Here is a 22,086-nt window from a genome sequence, read left to right as displayed (position 1 = left end):
CTGCGTTTTCGATGTTGGATGCCAGGCGTTTCACCATTTTTAAATGACTAATTTTTGTAATTAAAAAATCGATCAGTGTATTTGATAGACTACTCTTGGAAGTCTACTATTGGTGTGTAGTAGATCACCATCATGATGAGCACGTGCAATTGAATGTCAATTAGGGGTCATTAAAACTATGAGGTTAAAATGTATGGCTGTATATAAATTATGTTTCAAGGTCTCATTCAGGCTTGGCGTATGGTGTCAACCCCAAGTGAGTTGATGAATTGTCGCAGTATGAGTTAAGAATCCATCATCTTTTAGTTTCGTTTTTACCATATTGCTTGAATTGTTCCTCATTTATTCTGTCTTGTTTGTACAGTTTAGTTCGCTCCATTCACCCCAAGTGCAACATAACCATACAATTACGTTCAATGTATGTTTTATATAATACATCATCATGACCCACACGCACAATGCTATACATGCGTCGTAAACATTATTTTAATCGATGAACCAGGTCATCATTGAGTAGCTAATTGCGACACTTGTCCATGAACACCACTCTGTGACCAAACCCATGCCAGGCTCACATTTTTCCCAAACAGCACCAACTCACAAAGAATAAGACCCCCAATCCTGACCATTCGACACCGGTTCGAAGAATAACGGTTTGTTTAATCATTTGCAGCAATGTTAAGGTTAGTGTCCTTAAAAAAAAACACGGGAGGAATTTGTGGGTCAAAGTGCTCGGCCTCAAGGGCTTTTAGAGGCCCTCCCTGTAGCTTCAGTTGGTGTCGAGGTGAGCAGCAATGTTCACGCCGCACACAAAGAGCCCGCGCCGTGGAGCGTCCTTCAGAGCCAGCCACGAGCTTGACGTCATCGCGAACCGTGCCGTAAAATAAATCCCGCGCTCGCATCCTCAACTGCAGACCCGGAGCTGAATACGACGGAAAGGCCACCAGGCACGGACTCGGACTCGTCAGAGGAAGAAATAATGCAGAGCAGACCGGCAATGTTGTTGTCTCTGCAGAGCAGACCGGCAATGTTGCCGGTCTGCTCTGCAGAGATATCGCCACATTAGGAGAGTGCAAGGCATCATAACTCAGCCAGAGCAGCAACGGAGTTCGCAGGCAGGTGGGACAGGCAGGATGAATACCTGAGTGCTTTATTTTCCAGTGCTCATATTCTCTGAAGATTACAGCGGGAGAACGCTGTAAATATGCTAATAATTTAACATGGAAATTAAAAAGCACATTGGGGATTTGAAGTATTCCAGTATGCCCTTGCCTCTACTGTAGTCACGTTTTATTACACTCCGTTACAGAGCCACTCGTTTCTTCACCACTTCTTTGCAGAAGTATTCGCTTTTTGTCAAGGGCTCTTTCTCTCCCTGTCCTGCGCATTCTTGCAACCTGTCACGATGACATCACCTATTGGATGGCCAGAGAACAACATGCCCCATCCCCCTTCGATCTTGAGAGCTCCACTCTTTACCCCATCGTTTTGTTTCTATGCAGTGAGTGCCGTTCTCGGCAATCAATGGATTATTTTCTCCCCCCCCCCACCCCCTCTATTTTTGGGTTAGGTCTGCGGCCCCCCCAATGCTGCGGAGAGTGTGGCAGCGTGCCGAATATAAATGAATAGACCCGTTCTTTCCCCTCCCTTTATTGTGTTGTCAATATTTTATGTTCCGACTTAATCGCATTCTTTCTTTGATGGCTTTGTAAAAAAAAAAAGCTTCACTCTACAGCTGTTACATTGAAACACTGAACTGTGTTCAACACGTTTTTACTTCGGCCTCACTGCATACTTAGCTGTGCTAGCTATCTAGGGAATTGCTTCAGTTTCCCCCCCCTCCCCGCAAATGTTTTGGGTCCCGGTTTTTTTTAATTCCTTCAGCAGCTCGGCGAGGGGGCCGAGTCGATGAACGTCCTCGATAAGAGCCCGCCTGGCTCCCCTTGGCAAACTTCTCAGGAGGCAGTCATGCGGCGAGGGACATCGTTCACAGACCCGAGCGAGAGAACGCCTCTTCCCGCACCCACACTGTGCTCGTACTAACGATCCGTGACAAAAGTCTAATCGGCTTATAGCGCACGGAGCACCGCGCTCGACCCAAATTAAAGTGATTGTGGGCAGACATTTATTTATTTGTTTTTGAAAATCTACATCTGCGTTGAACATTGCCGTAATTTTGTCATAGTTATTATTAATAATAATGACAGCAGGAAGTGGCTATTGTGGCACGGGACGCCGAGTTGAGAGCGAGATGAGGCTGCACGCACGGCGGTGATTAGTTTAGTTGGGAGGAAGCTACGATGCAGGCGATTTTCCCAGTGTTTTGAGACGTACTCTTATCCCTAGCAGTCGTGCACCACGTGTGTTGGAGATGACTCAAGAAGGGTTACCGGCTTATTCTCAAGTTATGCCGGTCGGCTCCTTATCCACACCTGTGGATGCCCTCCCTGCAAATGGTGTTCTCGTTGACTAGCAAACATACTATTCCTCATAACTCTAACCGTTGAAATAAGTTTAATTTAACGAATAACCTCATTTCATGATGGGGTTTATTTGTCTTCTTTTGGTAGACATTGTGTTCCAAGACGAGACCAATGAACTCGCCACAAGTTGAGAGCCCAGTTTAATCGCAGGTGGCTTAAATCCGGATTGGATCTCAGTCACGCTGCCTCTGGGCTTGACTCGGGCTGAGCCACTTGAGCGCCGCACGGCCAACTCCGGTCAAATAGTTGCGTACTTGTTAAACACTTAGCCCTTGACTGTGAAAGCGATTTGATATACGGCATTAATACACACAGTGCTGAATATTGTTTTGAAGACGTGGGAAAATGTAGCATGCAACGGCACGGTTGAGTATAGCGGTAGAATGCACGATGTTCCGTGGAAAATTCACGAGAGACGTAAGTTTGTTTTAGTCAGGGCGATGCACTGCTCGTGAGATAAATGGGACCCCCTCTGTGTGCCCAATTGCTGCAAAGCATTACCTCATGCACAGATTGGAGAGAAAAAAAACCCGTAAAAATACACAAACACATTCTCCAGCACACAAACACGCGTCGGTCTCTGTCTGGCCTCCTGACAGAACCAGAGGGGGGTTTGGGACTGGGAGTGATGCTCTCGAGATGAACATCAAGGAGACCGCGGGAGATTTGTAATGATGCGTTAAGCAGAGACATCGTGGTGTGAAAACCACCGCTATTGCGTCCCTTTCACGGAATGTCGCGGCCCTCCTGTCGGTATGTTTGTAGAAAAAAATGCCATGATGTTCGATTACGCTTTTGCAAACCGCCATCACATTTGCTGACATTGGGTAGATTATTGAGAGGCGTGAGCCGAACCAAGTTGGGTGAAGGCGGTGGGGGGAGAGGGTGGGGGAGCAGTACCCACTCTGCCTGCAGACAACGTCGGCTCTGACTAAACCATCGCTGTGCAACATTTCCCCAACATGAACGAGGAGTGACCTGCGGGTTAACCATCCTCGTTTCCTGCGCTTCCTGTTCACGGGTCAACGTCATCAATTTCCGTTCACCGTTAAATCAGTGATATTTCATGAACAAGATCCAAATTCCTTGTTCATTAAAAAATGTTAAATGGGATTGTGGTTGTGAAGAATGTGGGACATATGGAAAAGTGAAGAATTCTACGTCTCTATGGGTTGCTGTCAGCTTAAACGTAATTCCATTGGGAAATGTTGACACCTAACTAATGACGTTTGATTTCCTCGTTCTACATCCAACATTAAATGAGTGCCACTATGGACACATTCGCCCCTGTCATAGGAATGTGTAATTTCCACAGTGCCTGCAACCAGGAGATGAGCACCGATGGCCTCAAGGCTTATTTGGAGTTTCTGCTGGAAACGTCGCTGTGCAGTCGTGTTAGATAAAAAGAATAATCAATAGAACGCTTAGAAAGACCGATTTATTTCTTGTTTTACTTTCCCCCCTTCCCGTGTTAGTTAACAACACAGACATCTAGATGATTCAATTACGTAATAATTGTTACATATTTGGCACAATCAAGGGCAAACATAGTTTTATTTGTTAAGCTTCCAGACTTTGTATCACTTCATGATGATTCTTTGTAATTTTATTTTTAGAACTGTTTTTGTGTTGGGTTTGTTGTTCTTCCGCGCACCTCCGATAAGCACGGTTGGCTACGTACGGTGCGAAAGAAGTTCCACATACATAGGTATTATGCTATGCATCTTGATCATTATTTGGCACTCCACGTAAAAAAACAGTACTTGCCATCATACAGCGAAAATGACAAGCCGCAGCAGTGAATTCTGAAAACAACACACAAAGTCTACAAACTCAATTTGACATTGAGTGCACAAACACTTTCCATTGGTGCCATCAATCTGCTTAGTACTTGGTTTGCATTTTTTTTGTTTAGCTTTTTTTTCGAATTGATGCCTCAAATGAGCCATGGCAACCTGCCACGGCCGTGTGCATTTTGTTGACAAAAAAAACCCCGGAATAACAAGTGTGGGCAAGCACGTGGGTCAGGGGAGCACACGCACACACACAGACAAAGATCCCCCGTGTAGCCTTAACAGACTGTTGGGGCAAGTGCTGTTAGCGAGTAGCACCTATGAAGGCCGGCACGGCGCACGAGGGGGTGGGTGGCCAGCACCACGCCCAGCCGCCTTTGTCGCCCCAGTGGCGATGTTTACACACCGCACCAGGTACTTATTTGAGGCTGATTCAACCTAGCGAGGCCCAGGACCGGTTCAGATAATCGTCACTGGTGTTGGTGGCCGTGAGCAGGAACGCTACGGACCCGCTACGCCACGCTCTTTGTCTTTGGCGCACGGACACACACACAGCACCCACATTTATCATTCGTCCACAGAGAAGGGTACCGTCCCCCGAGCTCGCTTTCACTTCAAAGCAATGGGACACAAACACAGATGACGCCACGTTCAAATAAATGCACGCGCGCGTACAAACAAACAACAGCGCACATGACATGACGCTACACAATAGCAATACACAAAGACAACGATCCACCCCCACCCATAGCCTCTACAGACTTTTTGGGGCAAAATGCACACACATACGCATCACGCATGTGCTCGAACCCACGACACACGTTCGTATGACGAGACCGGGCGTCGAAGGGCAGCGACACGCCGCGCGTGCACGTATCCGCACGCGCGCGTCAAAACTGCACAGAGATCCATTCACTCGCCCGCCGGGGTCAGTCGACCATAGCAGAGACGCCGCCTGTTTGTGATATCCGCCCGGCAGAGAGGCGCACGGGGGTCACGGCGCTTATCCATCACTGCCGCGGCCTCCGAGCCGCGGGCCACTGTGACGTGGACACGCGCCCCCCCCCCCTTAAACTCCCGCGTCTTTCCCCCAGCCAGACACTTGATTCGAGGCTCGTTCAATCATAGACGCGGCTGGCTCTCCGACTCGCTCGCTCGCTCGCCACCGAGCTGACTGTGGCACCTTCACTCGCGTGTCGCGACGAACCCCGCTCCGTCGCGACACGCGGACATTGGGTGGCATGGGGCGCGGTGCAGCAAAGCACGGGCGATCTTTAACCGCGGGCTTTTCTGCACTGAAGCACTCCGCCCTTCCGTAATATTTACCAATATTTCTCCTATTCGAATGTAAATTGGCAAACGACGCATGCATTGCCCCCCCTCACACCTGCTGATGGGCAGAGTGAAGGGAATGTGCGGAGGGTTTCTGGGGGGTGGGGGGGGAGTCTGCAGTCGGAGGGGTTTCTCTGATAATGGATCGCCGAGCGTTCGCACGCGTGCGTGCACACGCGACGCAGGGCGGCAATGTGGCGAATGTTCTCAGGGTCCGGGGGACGCGCCTCGGGCTCGGGGAGACATCGCGCACGAGGCGCGCACGCGGTGGCACCGCTGCCGTGCGCCTGAAGCGCGGCGCAGCTGCCATCTCCTCGCCCCCCTCTGCCCGGCAAACATCTCACGCGCGGTGTTTACCGTCATGGGGAGGTCGTGCCCTCCCAAACATTGGGGTCTGACCTCTTGGCTGCCGTCCTGTAAAGGAATTCAAAGGGTAGAAAAATTAAGGTAAACGAACCGAATTCAGCCAGACTCTTTTTTCTTTACCTCCCTTGTGAGTTTACGAGTTCAGCCGAAATAATTTTGAGACTGGGTATTGGCCATGATAGACAGGCACCAATAACAAAAGCTCAACACAGTCGTCAATAACACTGCCCTAAAGAGGAATACATAGACAGTATATATTAGACGACGTTTTAGGCATTGGACCCTTGTCTCTGTTATGAAGAAGGGCCATTGGACAAAACGTCGCCTTTTTTTTACTAACTAGTTCATAAATGTGCTATACATCTCGATTTTGTAACTGATTATTCATTAAACGTCTTGACTTAGTGCACGAGTGTCAGCCGCGTAGCCAGCGCTTTGTTGAAGAAATATCCTTTAATTAACAGATGGACCCGTAACCAAGTGGCTCTATTTATAGCCCGGGTTTCCGCGCCAGAAATGAGCCGAGCGCATCCGTGTAGCGCCGTGTATCGTGTATCTGCAGGCTCCAGGCAGAGGGGACACGGGCATGTGCAATGCGCGTGTGGCCGGGATGAAATTACAAATGTGCAACAAAGCCAGGGTGGGAAAGGTAACATTTCTTTTTTTTTGTCGGGGACATTCGTAAAGAGCGCAATGATGCATCGGCAGATGTTCAAGTGTCGTGCGCATTGTCTCCGTGGCCGCTATTGTTCCCGGCGGCGTCTGCAGGACGCCGTCCGTCGTCACAACGCCGCGCTCGCGTGCACCGCTTGCTGGGGCGCCGCGCAGCAGCCGCTTGCGTCACTGCCGCGTTGCACTGCCACCGCTGCTCCTGCTGCTGCTGCTGCTGCAAGTCGCGCACTGAGCACGCACAAACAATGCACCGCGGAGACCTCCGCTCCGAGACTGTTGTTGGTGCAGAGCAGCTGTTTGTGAGCGCCTATTGGCACGAGGGGACAGCCCCACGCCCGAACGCCTTCGTGGCCCCGGTGCTGCCGATGTTCGTTGCGCACCTGAATAGTAAGGCTGAGATAACCCAGGGGAGGCACTGGACAAGATCGCATACCAATTGCCGCTGATGTTATTCGCATATCGGACCCCATGTAGGCAAGTTGGCCAGCGCCGTGCCCGGACGTCTTTGTCTCCCCAGTGCTGATGTTTGCGCACCGCACTCGGTACAGTACTCATTTAAGATCGGGTCAACCTCGGGGAGCCCCAGGACTGCTGCACTTTGCCCAGTGCACTAACCACTACACTACCGCTCCCCGCTCCACCGAACACACACATTCACGCAACACCGACATATACGTGCACAAATGCACACCGTGGCACACTCTTTTTTTATATTCTCTTGCATGCTCCGAGGTTCACGGCTAACTCATTCGTTTGTATTTTATTATTTGTAGTTAATTATTGATGTAATGCGTGTACGCATTCGGTACAGGTGATTGCCATTATCGGTGCGCTATGAACCCAATGACCCGAGTTTGATTCCACGGTGAGCGCGAGTGGCGAGCGATATCTGAAACAACTTCGCCCTCGGAATCTCCCACGCTTCCCACCGTTCACCAGCCGGCACGAGTGAAGTATGGTCAAACACCCAGAACTGACACACACACACCTCCGCGCCGCCGATTAGCACGGTTGGCTATGTACGGCGTGAAAGAAGTTCAACATAGATAATTCGGAGGTCTTTATTAAGCAGTGAATTGACAAGTGGCTGCGAATAGTTATTACAATAATGACTAAATGGCCACTTGTATAGGCTTTACACCACCTCTTCTACCCACCCACACGGCCAGGTGCCTCATTCTGACATGCCCCCTGTTCTCGATGTGCAACACTCATCGACAATTGCCACTGAGTTCCTGATGCAAATTCTATGTTTTGGGAGAGTGATAACGTTGAATAACTACAAAGAGCTGAAACACTAATTTGCACTTTGTTCCCTCCCAAATATTTGGGGATAGAAATGCAATACTTTTGAATTTTGAACCTGGATATAGGTCTGTTTCGTTCTCCACCCGATTGTTTCAAGGTTATTTTCTTCAACCAGGTAATCGATTGGGGGCGATGGTTTCCGTGTAGAGTCTCAAATCGAGTAATCGGCTATATGAATTTTGAATTTGGCGAATTGGAACCCTGACCTCGTTTGGACCACGTTAGGGTCTCCTGTATGAATACAGTAAACGTGAATACCGATATGACCAATACAGCATTGCGCAAGCGTCCTCGCGCTCACCATGCCCGTGTGTGCCCACGTGCTCAGGTGTCTCTGCTCACTAGCGCACACCCCCATCAAAGATAAAGAAGAACCGCCAGCGCTTTGTCAATCCACCTCCCCATACCGTGTCGGTTGTGGGGGGTGTTTAACCATACTTTACCGGACTGGGTAATGCTTCTTGGTGCGGAGGAAGGCACCCAGGATTAATTTAGATAATCACTCCCTCCTGATGTTAGCGGTGGCTGGGAATCAAACCCAGGTGGCCGGGTTCATAGTGTAGTGCGTGAACCATCGGTGAGCGTTTGTCATGTGGAATGTAACCGAAGTATCTGGATTTGAAAGAAATATACAAACATACGAGGAAGCAACACACTCAGAGGTCTGCACATGTATATGCAGAATCGACATCTGGACTGCCATCTCGTGGTGACCTCGCAGCCATATGCGGTATAATGATTTGGCACGTGTATACACATAGCTCGATCACGTTTGGTGAACGTTGGTCAAACAACTTGACTCGGCAGGAGGCCTTCATCCAGCAGTGGATTGACACAGAGCTGTAACATATTTAATATGATTTTTTTTAAGACACCCTCCGTCTTAAGAGCGGTAATGATTTACTGCGCAGGTAAGGGGGGGGAGGTAGCGACTTCCCGTCCGCCTGGCATGCTCCTGTGGATGTGTGCACGCTTGTACAGTCTACAGACGGTCAGGTGTGCACTGTCCCAGATGTCTCCACCCCCCCCGAGGTGGGCGTACCCAGCATGGTGGTGGCGTCTCCGACACCTGTACCACCTGTCCCACCCCCACCCCTTCCCTTCTACCTGCTCACTCACCTGAGTCCTCCCCTCCCACACCATTCTCCTTTATGAGCACACTCGGCCCCTATTTCAGATCTGTGCGTCACAATGAAGCCCATCGCAACTGAAACAATGAGTGCGCCGTCAGGAAACAAAACGCTTTCACAACGCACAAAGGGTGTTCAGCATGATAATTGTTTTTTTTACCCTTTTATCTGGCAACAAAACTGACACCTTTTTAACAAGGAGTCATGTTTACATTGACCACAATACCGGCGGTCGGAATGCAAACAAAAAACATAACTCTGATAATGTATTGGCACTGTCCTTGAAATTGATTGGTCCACACCCGAGACAGCTTTCCTTAGAGCCTAGTCTCACATGGTGTTGGACCAGATGACGCTAAAAGGCGCTTTCCTTGGAGCCTAGTCTCACATGGTGTTGGACCAGATGACGATAAAAGGCGCTTTCCTTAGAGCCTAGTCTCACATGGTGTTGGACCAGATGACGCCAAAAGGCGCTTTCCTTAGAGCCTAGTCTCACATGGTGTTGGACCAGATGACGCCAAAAGGCGCTTTCCTTGGAGCCTAGTCTCACATGGTGTTGGACCAGATGACGCTAAAAGGCGCTTTCCTTAGAGCCTAGTCTCACATGGTGTTGGACCAGATGACGCCAAAAGGCGCTTTCCTTAGAGCCTAGTCTCACATGGTGTTGGACCAGATGACGCCAAAAGGCGCTTTCCTTAGAGCCTAGTCTCACATGGTGTTGGACCAGATGACGCTAAAAGGCGCTTTCCTTAGAGCCTAGTCTCACATGGTGTTGGACCAGATGACGCCAAAAGGCGCTTTCCTTAGAGCCTAGTCTCACATGGTGTTGGACCAGATGACGCCAAAAGGCGCCTTTTGTTGCGGTTGCACCCGATTGAAGAGCCGAATGGCTCACAGGGCTATACCAAATAAATGGAACTATGAAAAAATGGGTAAGGGTATGTATGTTGAACTTCTTTCGCGCCGTACGTAGCCAACCGTGCTAAATCGGGGTGCAGCATAATACAGTACAGCAGCGCATTACGAGATGGAGAAGGGCCATCGCCCGAAACGTCGCCTGTTTTATATATTTCATTATCAGGCAGTGTTATTGATGAATGTGTTGAAGGATAAGTGAATATAGATTATTACGTCTCGTCATCAATGCATCGGAAAACACGCGCTGTGTAAGAATCGACATTAGTCGCCATGCGTAGATTATATTAGAACTTTGAGTGAGCTCGTCACCCACAATGCACCCGATCTCGTTACATCTCGCAAGCTCGCAAGGAGGCTTGAGCCTAGCTCGCGTTCGGGCCGTGTGGCCACGTTTTAGTCGCAGAGGGCAGGGCAGCGACACCCGATGTTGTACCGTACTTATATGGCCCTTGTCATTATAACCCCTCCTGCGCGCGCTCAAGCACGGCGTGGGGGGGGGGGGGGGGTCCTCATCCAGCAGTGGATACAAGACAATGAGGCTACACATTACGTTCAGGCTGATTATACAAACGGTGGAGCGAACGGGGCTTCTGTCAATGACATGTGTTTAACAAGCCCGACTCTGTTAATGAGATCCAGAATGTCGAAATCGGTGAAACGAAAACAACCGTACAAAGAGCACACGCGATACGGTAATAACGATACAAAAACAATTGCCGAATCTAATCCCCAGAAGGTGGGAGTCAGGATCGGAAACTGCCCTTCCTCCAGTAATCTGCATAGGAAGGAGGAGTGGGGGGAGCGTGTGAGAGGAGAGAGAGGGAGCGAGTGGGGTGGGAGGCGGGGAGGGATGGACAGGGTTGGTGGTGCCGCTGCTGCTGCTGCGTGTGTCTCTATCAGTGTGAGTGAGTGTGTATGTGTCAGTGTGTATGTGTCAGTGTGTGTGGGTGTGAGTGTCTGTCGGTGATGGGAGTGACGAGAGCTCATCTCCGGAGTAGAACATTTGGATGCGAAGAGGCGGCTCTGAGTGATGCGGAGAGCGCAGCTGCAGGTGAGTGGCGTGCGCGTCGATGGAGTGGAGCGGTGGCGCAGCGGTTAGCGCACTGCTGCGCCGCTCTGCGCTGCGCAAAGAACCCGGCGACCAACATCGGTGGCGATTATCCACGCCTCCCCTAGGTAAACTCGGCCTTAAATGAGTACGTCGGTCAACTTGTAAACGCAAGTGCCGGGAAGACAAAGACTGCCGGGGGTGCTGCCCACACCACCCCCTCGTGTGCCGTGCCGGCCTTCAGAGGTGCTCGCTAACAGCACTTGCCCCAACAGTCTGTTAAGGCTATGCGGGGGATCTTTGTTCTCTGTCAGCCGGGGGTGATTTGACCATACTTCACGACGGTCAGAAGAAGAAGAAGGAGGGAGCAATTACGCGCGAGGATAGAAGTCCAGTACAGTACTGTATAGCACTATACGGACAGTGTTTTCGGTGTGGCCTCTGCTGTCAAAGTAGCCCCGCACACCACACGTTGTGCACACTGGCGGTCACCCATCCATGGCACCGTCCAGGCTCAGCCCCTGCTTAGCTTCTGAGATCTGAAGAGACCCGGAGCGCATCTAGCATAGTTGGGGAATAGCAATGTCGTTCTGGACTGTATCTCTAAATACACGTGTTTCTCTCTGCCAGTATTCACCCATAACGATGCCGCCGTGCTAACACCCATCCACACGCTAAAGTCGCACCACCTGTGTCATTGACATTCTGCCCACACGCAAGCAACAACCACCACCATCTCGCTATATAGACAAGCTAACGGGGCTCCATCGCTTACATGGAGAGATCCTGCCAATAGCATCCATCAGCGTTTGTCTCACAGGCCCGACCCTGCTGATGAGACAAAATAATGTCGAACCCGGTCCAGAGGTTGTTTGCTTAAACAAACGCTGGTGGGTTAATGTTGGTCTGGAGAAACCAGAGGCTGATGGACCACATTCTGGCTGTGCGTTTTACGTGGAAACAGAACGGAGTTTTGTTTTGTATGCTGACACTGCTAAATGCATCTCTCTCACTCTCCATGCTCATTCATGACCCGGATGCGTCTGTCGGCAATTGTCAATGACATTATCCCTGCGGCGTGTTTTTATGTATATGTTGACCTGCGTTCGCACCGAACGTATGCATAGAACTAGAAACCATGTCTAAAAGAGAGAGAGAGAGAGAGGGTCTCTGCCTATGAATCATCTGGCAGTTCTCCAGAATTGGTTCAACCAAGCCGACCAGGCTACAGTCTATATTAGTGTTTTATTATTATTTACATTCATTTTATTTATTATTATTTTTCTATCTACGTGACTTTACCGAAAGAACCAAGAATATGAATTCCTGCAGTCACGAAAGTTTTAAGTAAAAATTCAACCAAGCCTGGCTGCGCACGAGATATGCCAGACCGCCTCAGAGAAGCCGCTTCTTTTTCGATTTAAAGCTTTCGTGACTGCAGGGATTCATCTTCTTGGTTCTTTCGGTAAAGTCACGTTGAATGGAAATAAAATAATAAAAATAAAACATAATAAAAATAAAATAATTATATTTTATTTTTATTATTTTATTTCCATTCTACGTGACTTTACCGAAAGAACCAAGAAGATTAATCCGCTTGTTGGTGATGAACGCTGCTGAAAGTTTGCACTCCCAGACGGGATGTATTTTTTTTTTAACATGGACGGTCATAAATATGGAAGTGAATTGTTTGCCAATTTGATGTTGGCGATCGTGGCTCTGGTGGTTTTCTGTCGGCGCTAGTCTCGCACTCCACGGAAGGTGAAGTGCCCTGCTTTCAGCACCGTAGGGATTCTGAGTTGTGTTTAGCGCGAGACGCAAAGCAACGGAGGAGAACCTTCGGCTGATCCTGCCTCGTGAGTGAATTCAGTCGAGCTCCAGGCCTTTAGAAACATTGGTTTTACGATGTTCTGGGGTTAAGCATAGACGAGGGCGTTTGTTTGGCAATCGTCATTTATGGTCCTACCACTCGACGAGAGCGTCACAACTTACATCAATCACTCAATGACCCCATCGTCTGGATGTATGAGATGTAGCTATACAATCCAGAGCTGTGTATGTGCATCCATCTTCAATAGACTAGACTCTGTGTTCGATATCATCACCATCCATTGGCTATCTACTGCTGGATAAAAGCCTCCACCCCACACCGTCCACAGCTCCTACCAATCATGCCATGCACATGCCATACCATGCATGAGTGTATCTGGTGTGCAGCTACATGGATGGAACTCTACAACTGCATACTACATTAATGTACAAAACCGTGGGCGGGAAGTCCCTGTACCCTCGCTTTACTATGAATAACTATGAATAATGTTAGTTTTTAAAGACAAGGGTATTCAGGGTGCACACATACTGTGTGTGTGCTTACGTTACTTTTATTAGAATGTGTGTTTTTTTGTTACCCAGGAAAGCCTCATTGCCATGATTTTTACTCAGGAGGGTCCTGTCACAGGTTTTCTCAATCGGGCCGATGTTACCATGTTACTATGTCGAATGCCAATTGAGTCATTTGCAGGTAACGTTTCAGCTTTGGTCGATATCGTTCACCATTGCCTTATAGGCTGTGTGCATGTTTGCAACCTGTGCATTCATCAACTATAGCTCACACATGTAACACTTTTTCACTCGGACACAATATACTACACGACTGCATATGCATACACAATCTATAACACCACAGCTATATATTTTACGATGAATAACCACGCAGTAACAGCAACAGTCTACGACTTTGTAATATTTAATCATCGTATGGATAGACTGGCTTCTTCAATGAGAATGTGGAATTTCCACCACCTACTTGGAATGGCCATTGGATTGAGCGCCCATAGCCCATTGTTGACTTGGAACAAGCTCACTTGAGGAGGGTTTCTCGCAGACTAATCTGCCACAGGGCAATATTTGACATAGGCATGATACTACATGATCATTTATACACGAGAGTGTGGATCTGTGGCTCGGTATTTAGTGCACTGCACTATGAACGCAGCAACATGAGTTAGATTCTCGGCCATGGTTAACACAAGTGCAGAGAGTGATATCTGAACTAGCCCTGGGCCTGGCCTCCCTTCACCATCCCCCACTGAGATGAGAGACGGGGTGTGTGGTACAAACAACCTCCTTGTGCCACAGGGCATGGGGAGGCCTTCATGCAGGAGTGAATTAACATTGGGCTATAAATTATTGCAATTATTATGACTATGTATACATATTATTATTGCAATAATTTACTTTGCATATGTGCGTTACATCACACCTAGAAGACACATTCTTGTGATGTATGGTTTAATAATACCATTTTCGACAGGTTGCCTTCTCAAAGTGAGGTATTAAACAAATAAAAAAACATCAGTATAAACTGATGCATTTCTTATGAGTCCCCACTGCAGATCACATTGAACTATGGTTCACTCGCTCACAGTTCTGGTAAGACATGGCCATCTCATTTTGTTCATTCAAGTCACAGTATATGCACATGCCTCTGGCAGTTAAATGCGGAATTAATTAGTTCGATTGTTTATTTATTATATAATTATTCACCGGCACTGCTAAATATGCGTGTGATTGGTTTTTGTCAGTCTCTGTTGATTTTTTACCTTTTACATTTGCATGAATTAAGCATAATTGGAGAAAAAATCATTGATATTGCAAAGAAATTGCACTCAAATGAACAATAAAAATTTATGTTTGTGCGAGGGATTTTGGAAAATGCACTAAGGTGAAAATAAAGCAATTGTCATTTTCTGGAGTTATTAGAAACAAGCGACAGTTGTTTCCCACTGAATTGAGTGTGTGGTGGTGCCAATGACCTGTTTAGAGCCATTGGCGGAAGTTCAACATTCGCATGGTGGATATTTCTGTAGGACCACCACTATTGACGTCTCCTCTACGTGGCATGGTACTTTATCAACCACGCATGGATGATTGGGCTGAGTAAACTCCCAACAGGGATTTCAACTAATGACCTTCCAGCTGTGAGCTGTACGCTTTGAGCACTGTGCCACCTGGCCGGTTTCTTAAGATTAACAACGACCTGAAACTAGTATAAAAAGGTAAAGTATTCAAGTGTAGACATTTGGATAACATCGCAAAAGAGGCCATTACTCACACTGAGTAGGAGCTGCCATAATAAATTGTACCCATTCATTGGCTGGGAATCAAACTCGGCTTGCCAGGGTCAACGCATGGAGCACTAACAATCGTGCCACAACTTTCCCTTTCAATAAGTACAGTACACTCGAACGGTGTAATTACTAATTAAAAGTGAGCCAAGTGACGAACTGACGTTTGAACGGTTTAATAGTACTCATTGTAACATGTGATAGTTTGATAGTAGGCATTGTAATATGTGATAGTTTGATAGTAGGCATTGTAATATGTGATAGTTTGATAGTAGGCATTGTAATATGTGATAGTTTGATAGTAGGTATTGTAATATGTGATAGTTTGATAGTAGGCATTGTAATATATGATAGTTTGATAGTAGGCATTGTAATATGTGGTAGTTTGATAGTAGGCATTGTACACCGGTTAGTGCTGTACTAGTCACGATTTGGCACGTTTTGTTTTTTTACGTGACAAACCTTAACTAATTGGCTGTGTCGGGTGGTGGTGGGTTTAACGACACAACATTTCTATTCACGAGAACTAACCCAAAACAAGCTCGATGAGATGTTCTATGGAGGTGACGCGCCATTCCATCCGCGATGGAAACCGCCGGCGGTGTCGGTGCAGGAGGCAGGGCGCAGCGCGCCGTAGCAGCCCGGTGAGAGTCGTGCCACTCGGTGAGTTCTGCGCACCGGGTTGCGATCAGCTGCGGTCTGGTGGTCTCTGGCGTCGCGAGCGCTACTGGCAGCTGTACTGTTGGCCTGGGGGAGCTCTCACACTCGCTGAGCATCAGCCCACGACAAAACAACAACTTTAACTTACGAGGCGCTAAGTTACGTAACCTAAACGTCTCAAGATGTGCACGTGCTCCTGACTTGTTGAGACTTAGCATAGGAAGGTTATGCCCATTGCGAACGTGCGGCACGCCTTTTAACACGCATGCAACATATCGTCGCTTTTAGGTTGTTGTTGGGAAGGCAATGACAAAGGTGCAGCCCTGAAGTTACTTGCTCACGTCACTTGTGCCGTAAGGGCCTCCACTTAGCGTGAGCTCTAGAGAGCCCCTCTAGAGGTTGTGTTAATTACAGAGCAATAATATAACAACACTGCCCTTTAATTACTCGAAGTCCTCGCTGACTGTTTAGTTTACGGGGGGTCTTGCAGTGCGATGTTTTGCCAACCCATTTAACGGGCGTCGAGCAAGTAGGAAATGGACTGTGCTCATTACGCACGCGTCAGATTGCTTGCGGGATAAATCATTACTTGAGATGTACGCTGGTACCACATTTGGATGAGTGTGCCAAAGGAGAGTCAGAATCGGATCAGCATCAGAATATGTATTTATACTGGAGGAAGCCGATAAACTAGAACGCTCTTTTTCACAGATGTCCAGTCGACCCTAGAGTGAGAGTATGGACAGAACAATTGAGGCAGGCAGTGTAAACGAGATAGAATTTGTATTATACCTGAAACAAAGAAGATAAATAAATGTGGGGAGCAAAAAAAACAAGTACAGTCTCGAAAACTATTTCATTGGGGGTTGGCATTTAAGAGAAAGGTAGGTTTAAAAATAAAACTATTACACGTTGTAATGTTAAACTTTTATATTCCGTTCTTTGTTAGATATTAAACACTCCACCCTGCCCATGAATTGTAGGGCATTTGAATGATATCCTTTGGAGTGTGTGCAGTTTGTTTTATTTGGCTAGAGCCGAATGGCACCATGCCTCCTCTCAGCCTCTATAGGCCTCGAGTGGGGTCAAAGTTTGAGCCTGTGGTTAATTTCTTAGCCAAGTGCATCTGAGATGCACACGTAAAATTGGCGATCCTGGTGTCGAGTATATATGTACATATGTTGAACTTATTTCGCACCGTACATAGCCAACCGTGTTGATCGGAGGTGCGGATGTTATCGTGAACCCTGCTCGATCCACTTTTTCAAACGCTCGTTGTGCAGGTTGACGGTTCGAGCCCAGCGGCCACACTGATTAATACTGCAGGTGTATTTATCCACAAAAATACAATGCCGCCCTCTACACAGTGGACGTTAAAGATCCCGTGATATCAGCCACAAGATCCCGTGATATCATTCACAAGATTCGACCATCATCTGCCGGTGTCTTTGTCCAAGTTTGCCAAATTTTAAACATTACACCACAAATTTCTCAAGTGGAATCTGCACCGCAATCATCGCCCCCTCCTGCAAAGTCTTGGCAGGACCCTCTTGAAAAATGGTCACGAGGCTCGGCGAGACATTCCTGTGTAAACAAGCGGAATAATAAAAAAAACATCATAACGGTGAAAAATTTGTTGCATTATTTGCACATTAGGGCGCATAGTGTACATATAGTTTTTGTAAAGATTACAACTTTACGCGATGCTGATGAGACTCTGATGGATCAGAGTGTTGTTGTCCACAGTTGCTGCTTAGAGAGAGACGTGCAAAATTGGATTTTCGTTTGGGTTGAGTTCTAAATGGGAAGCATCAAATACACACGTGACAACGGGACAATTCGAGCCTCCGCATGATTCCGTCCTGCATTATATACGCCGTGATAAAACAGATGCAATACTAATGATTGACCTACATGCCTCTTTCACCGCCAGCAGAGTGACTGTCAATTACACTTCTTTCCTTTGGCAATAAAAAATGTTTATTCCCTGGCAGTTTTATGTGAGCACTTAGAATTGTGCTTTACTGCCATTCTCGTGCGCGGCTCCGTTGGCTGCGGTGTCATTCTGCCCTCGCGGGGCTCAACAGAGCGCACACGTGGACGGGTGATGAGGGCTTTATTTCTCAAGCAGCCGCAGGATAAGCGGGCCTGCGTTGTGTTTCAGTAACTCGTCAAGTCCTCCTCGCGAGCCGCACGCGTGTGGACGGGTTGACAAATGCGATGCGCTTAGTTGGACACCGTGCTCTGTCGGTAATCGAGGGAAAGCAAACGCGGTGCCGGTGGTTTAACTCGTGAGCTTGCAAGTGGTTGCAAAGTACTGGGATGATTTAAACAAATTTGACCTTCATAGCCAATATGGTATTGGCACTCCAGTTAGGGCAGTGTCAGGGTTAGAGTTGGCACTGTGGAAAGTCTGCAGGTTCCGTTGGCTTTGGTCAGCGAGCTTTTCGTTACCGTGCACACCGCACCTCGCCGCTCTGCTCCACCTGCAGTGGGGGGCAAGAGGCAGGTTTAAGATGTGAACCGTGAACGCCGCAGATGCCCGGATACGAGCGAGCGGAAGAAACAACACGTCCGTCACGCCGCTCGTCGCGAGGATCGCGGCCGCGCGCGTCCACCGCCCTGCGCCGCGCACCACATACGCTCGCCGCCAAATGAAGGAACCTTGATTTAAGGAAGGTCACGGTCACTGGCTCTGTTGAGATCCATCCGTCACAAGGCGCAGAAAATAAATGCGAGAGAGTGAGCAAGAGGGAGAGAAATGCCGATGTTGGGGCGACAAGGAAGGAGGCTGAGGAAGTACAAGGTAGAGGAGAGAGAAAGGGAGAGGGAGCGTGTGAGCCGGGCTGCTGTGGGACGGCAGGGCAGTGTCCATGGAGGCGAACGTTATTGAGAAGAAAGGTTAATCACGCGGGCGGTCCATCAGCCGGCTGACGCGCGTGCATTTGCGCTGATTTACTGTCGCGCATATTGCATTAACGGCGCGGGCTGACGGCGCCGTTATTACCGTAACGTCCGCACGAGTCTCCGCGGAGTAGCCCCGAACGGTCACCTCTCCACCGTATGAATACGTAAATTCCTGCGGCAGTGCGATGGCATTTGGACGACGGCGGTGGTTGCTGCCCTGTAAATATAATTTTGCGACGGTTTAATTCCAATTCGTATTCTGCACGTGCGTGTCACATTTTCAAGCGCTGTTTTATTTTTCCGGAACGGGCGGTGGGTGTCGGATTAATAATATATGCAGGACACATTTTGCAATTGGATAAGAAAAAAACGGCGCGATGCCTGGAGGTGGACGCGGCGTTGCGTGCGAGCCGCTGGAAATGAACTGCCGTGCGGGGCTGCCGGGGAAGGGAAGGGCTGCTGAAATATTGACTGCGCCGGGCTTCTGAGTGATTGGATGGTGGGTGCAGTGGCGGGGTGCTCGCTCGCTCGCTCGCAGGGCGGCACCGGCAGCTTCCGCGCCGCCTCGGTAAGAAAAAGAAAAAAACCTCCCCAAAAACCCTCCCGACAAAAACTCGTGGCGGCGATGGCCGGGCGGTCAGGGAGCGGCGGTCACAGCTGCAGGGATGGCTGCGCGTTTCCCACGCGCTGGTGCCTCGGCTGCATGGGAACTTCTCCCAAGTGCACGGTGAGATCGGCGTCTCTCGCTCGCTTGTGTCCTCCGTCGTGCGCCCCCCCCCCCAGCACCACCCCCCCCCCACCCCCCGCGTGTTTCATATTAGAGCTCTGCGGATGCTAGAGTCCTTTGTGGAAGAGCGGAATTCGTCGAGATGACTGTTATTGTGATTTCAGCGGTGTCCCTCTTATTCCTCGCGACGGCATCATCCCCTGCGGTGGTGATGCTGTCGAAATGCCGCTACAGTGATTCCGCATTCCCGTGCAGATGAGCAACTCGCTGCTATTGCTGCTGCTGCAGCTGGGCAATTCTGACAGCTGCCCCCGGGGAATTCATGGAAATGGCGGAAGGAGTATTTTGCATAAACATCATGATTAATTACTGTCATTTTCTCTTTATTAATAAAAAAAGGACAGAGTCACAATTGTTGCCAGGCAGCCAATTCTGCAAATTTTCGTGGGCGGCAGCAGTGGGGACGTTAGAGATTACACTTTGAGGCATGAATATAGAAAATGCTATCTTTCAGAATTTTCTGAGTGCGTACACACGCGCACGCGTGTGTGTGTGTCTGGGACTGGAGAGCGGTAGTGTAGCGGGTAGCGCGCTACACTACGAACCCGACGATCCGAGTTCGATTCCCGCTCACGGCCTACACCAGTGACGATTATCTGAACCGGTCCTGGGCCTCCCCTAGGTCGACTGAGTATCTGGTGCGGTGTGTAAACATCGCCACTGGGGAGACAAAGGCGGTCGGGCGTGTTGCTGGCCTACCACCCCCTCGTGTATTGTGTCGGACTTCATAGGTGCTCACGAACATCACTTGCCCTAAGAGTCTGTTAAGGCTATATGGGGGATCTTTGGCTTTGTTCACCTCTATTGGTTGCAAAGTGGTCAGTGTGGAGGAGCAGTGGCGCTATTCAGAAGAGGTTTTTTTTTGGGTTAGATCGCGTAAATATATAAATGTGTCGTTAAAGCCCACCACCACACGACACGGCCAACTAGTAAGGGTTGTCACGGAGCAGAATTGCCATGTTCTGTTAACGTGACAACCCTTACTAGTTGGTTGTGTCGGGTGGTGGTGGGTTTTAATGACACATTTATAGATTTACGCGATCTAGCCCCAAAAAACTCTTATGGATGATATTAGTCGCGAAAGCCTTCGTGTTAAAGTGCTATGAATGTCGCGTCCTGAGTTGTATTCCCCGTCGCGGCGAACAACGGTGGTGAGCGGTATCTGAACTGGTCCCGTGCTGTCCCTAATATCACTCAACTTGTAACGACTACCTGCTGTGGTGCGTAAACGTCTGCACTGGGGAGACAAAGGCGACCGGGCGCGATGCTAGCCACGCCACCCCTTTGTGCCCCGTACCGGCCTTCAAAGGTGCTCGCTTGTGGCACTTGCTCCCAGCCATCTATGCAGCCTACGCTGGGGATCCGTTGTCTTTTGCCATTGTCTTTGTCATCTCTGCCTTTCACGGTCGTGCCTGCCCACGATTGCTGTGGCTGCTCCTGCTGCTGCCTCTGCTGCTCGCGTGGTGTTGGCTCTCTGGAGTCCTTGCGTAGAGGTCACGTGCAGCCTTGGCCGGGCATGTCCTCGCGCACGATGGATGCGTGGGTGCAGCCCGGCACATTGCAGCCATTGGAGGCTCAGGCTCTTGCTGGATTGGTCTCTTACTGTTGCTACACAAGACCTGCGTGAAAAGACGGTAAGACATGAGAATATGAGAAACCAAAGAATGGCATTTAAAAAATGCTCTTCGGCTCAACTGTCCTGCCATCGAATATTGGTGCGATCGTGCAGGTGTGTAGCGTCCTGTCATTGTATTATCTTTCATGTTATTTTTGTTCAAGAAGGCCCCTCTGCTTTGGGATGTTTGGCTGTTTCCTGTCTATGGAGTGTGCGTGCGTTGATTACGGCAAGAAATGTGTATACCTTAAAGAGAACCTAACGTATAAAAGGTAATAACATTCAAAGGTCCACATCGATGATTTCACGATCCGCCGTAACACTCGAAGGCCCACACACTGCCATGTCCTCGTAATCCTATAGCCTCGTGGATTCAGGAGCTTCACATAATCTACGTGGTGCTCCAGGTCCTCTCGGATGGGGGGGCAGTAGAGCTGTGGTGTGGGGGGCCACCGTCCCAGTGCCGCACTGCTAGGTAGGAGAGTGAACGGGTGGGAGGTGGGGGCTAAAGGAACATTTGGTGGTGCGGGGCCCATCTCGGCAACCCCTAGCGCTGCCCCTGCTGCCCCACTGAGCCTGGCTTTTAAAAGCTTCACCGTGTCCGGCTCGTACTGTGATGCACGTACACGCGTCTCTTCCCGTAACAATTGTCTACCGAACTCAATCTTGCAGACAACTACAGCTGCCGATGCAATGGCCCGAATTAAATCGGCCTCGGCAGTTGCTGGCTGGGATGATATTCCAAGACCGTAATTTGATCCCAGTGGCTGAATAATTGTATCGTAAATGCCAGCTCTACCTGATCAGCTTGTAATCCTGGCCAATGCAGTACTTGTTCCTATTCATATCATTTATTTGCCATTAAATTCATTTCTACATTTTCGCAGATCCCGCAATGGTTTGTCTGGGCGTCATTGTTTGCATTCGTGTGAATGAGTTT

General features: G+C 48.9%; 1 protein-coding gene across 7 annotated transcripts in view; it reads left to right on the top strand.

The window, feature by feature from the left end:
- Positions 1-22,086, top strand: part of NCKAP5 (NCK associated protein 5) — a 268,026-nt gene that overhangs the window by 32,242 nt on the left and 213,698 nt on the right. For 2 of the 7 annotated variants that reach the window (XM_032944539.2, XM_032944531.2), the window contains exon 1: positions 12,548-19,471. The exons of 2 other annotated variants lie outside the window; for them this stretch is intronic. In XM_032944539.2, the coding sequence (XP_032800430.2) occupies positions 19,241-19,471 (231 nt within the window). In that variant the 5' untranslated portion in view covers positions 12,548-19,240. Of the gene's footprint in view, positions 1-8,892; positions 11,054-12,547; positions 19,472-20,534; positions 21,166-22,086 lie in introns of those variants that run through there. 3 more of the 7 variants (XM_032944592.2, XM_032944652.2, XM_076060332.1) reach the window with 3 other exon arrangements.

The sequence above is a fragment of the Petromyzon marinus genome, chromosome 4 (genome assembly GCF_048934315.1).
Source record: "Petromyzon marinus isolate PM22_M1 ecotype Great Lakes invasive population chromosome 4, UKy_Petmar_22M1.pri1.0, whole genome shotgun sequence".
Taxonomy (NCBI): Eukaryota; Metazoa; Chordata; class Hyperoartia; order Petromyzontiformes; family Petromyzontidae; genus Petromyzon; species Petromyzon marinus.
Note: the sequence above shows the minus strand (reverse complement) of the source record. Positions and strands in the feature narration are given on the sequence as shown.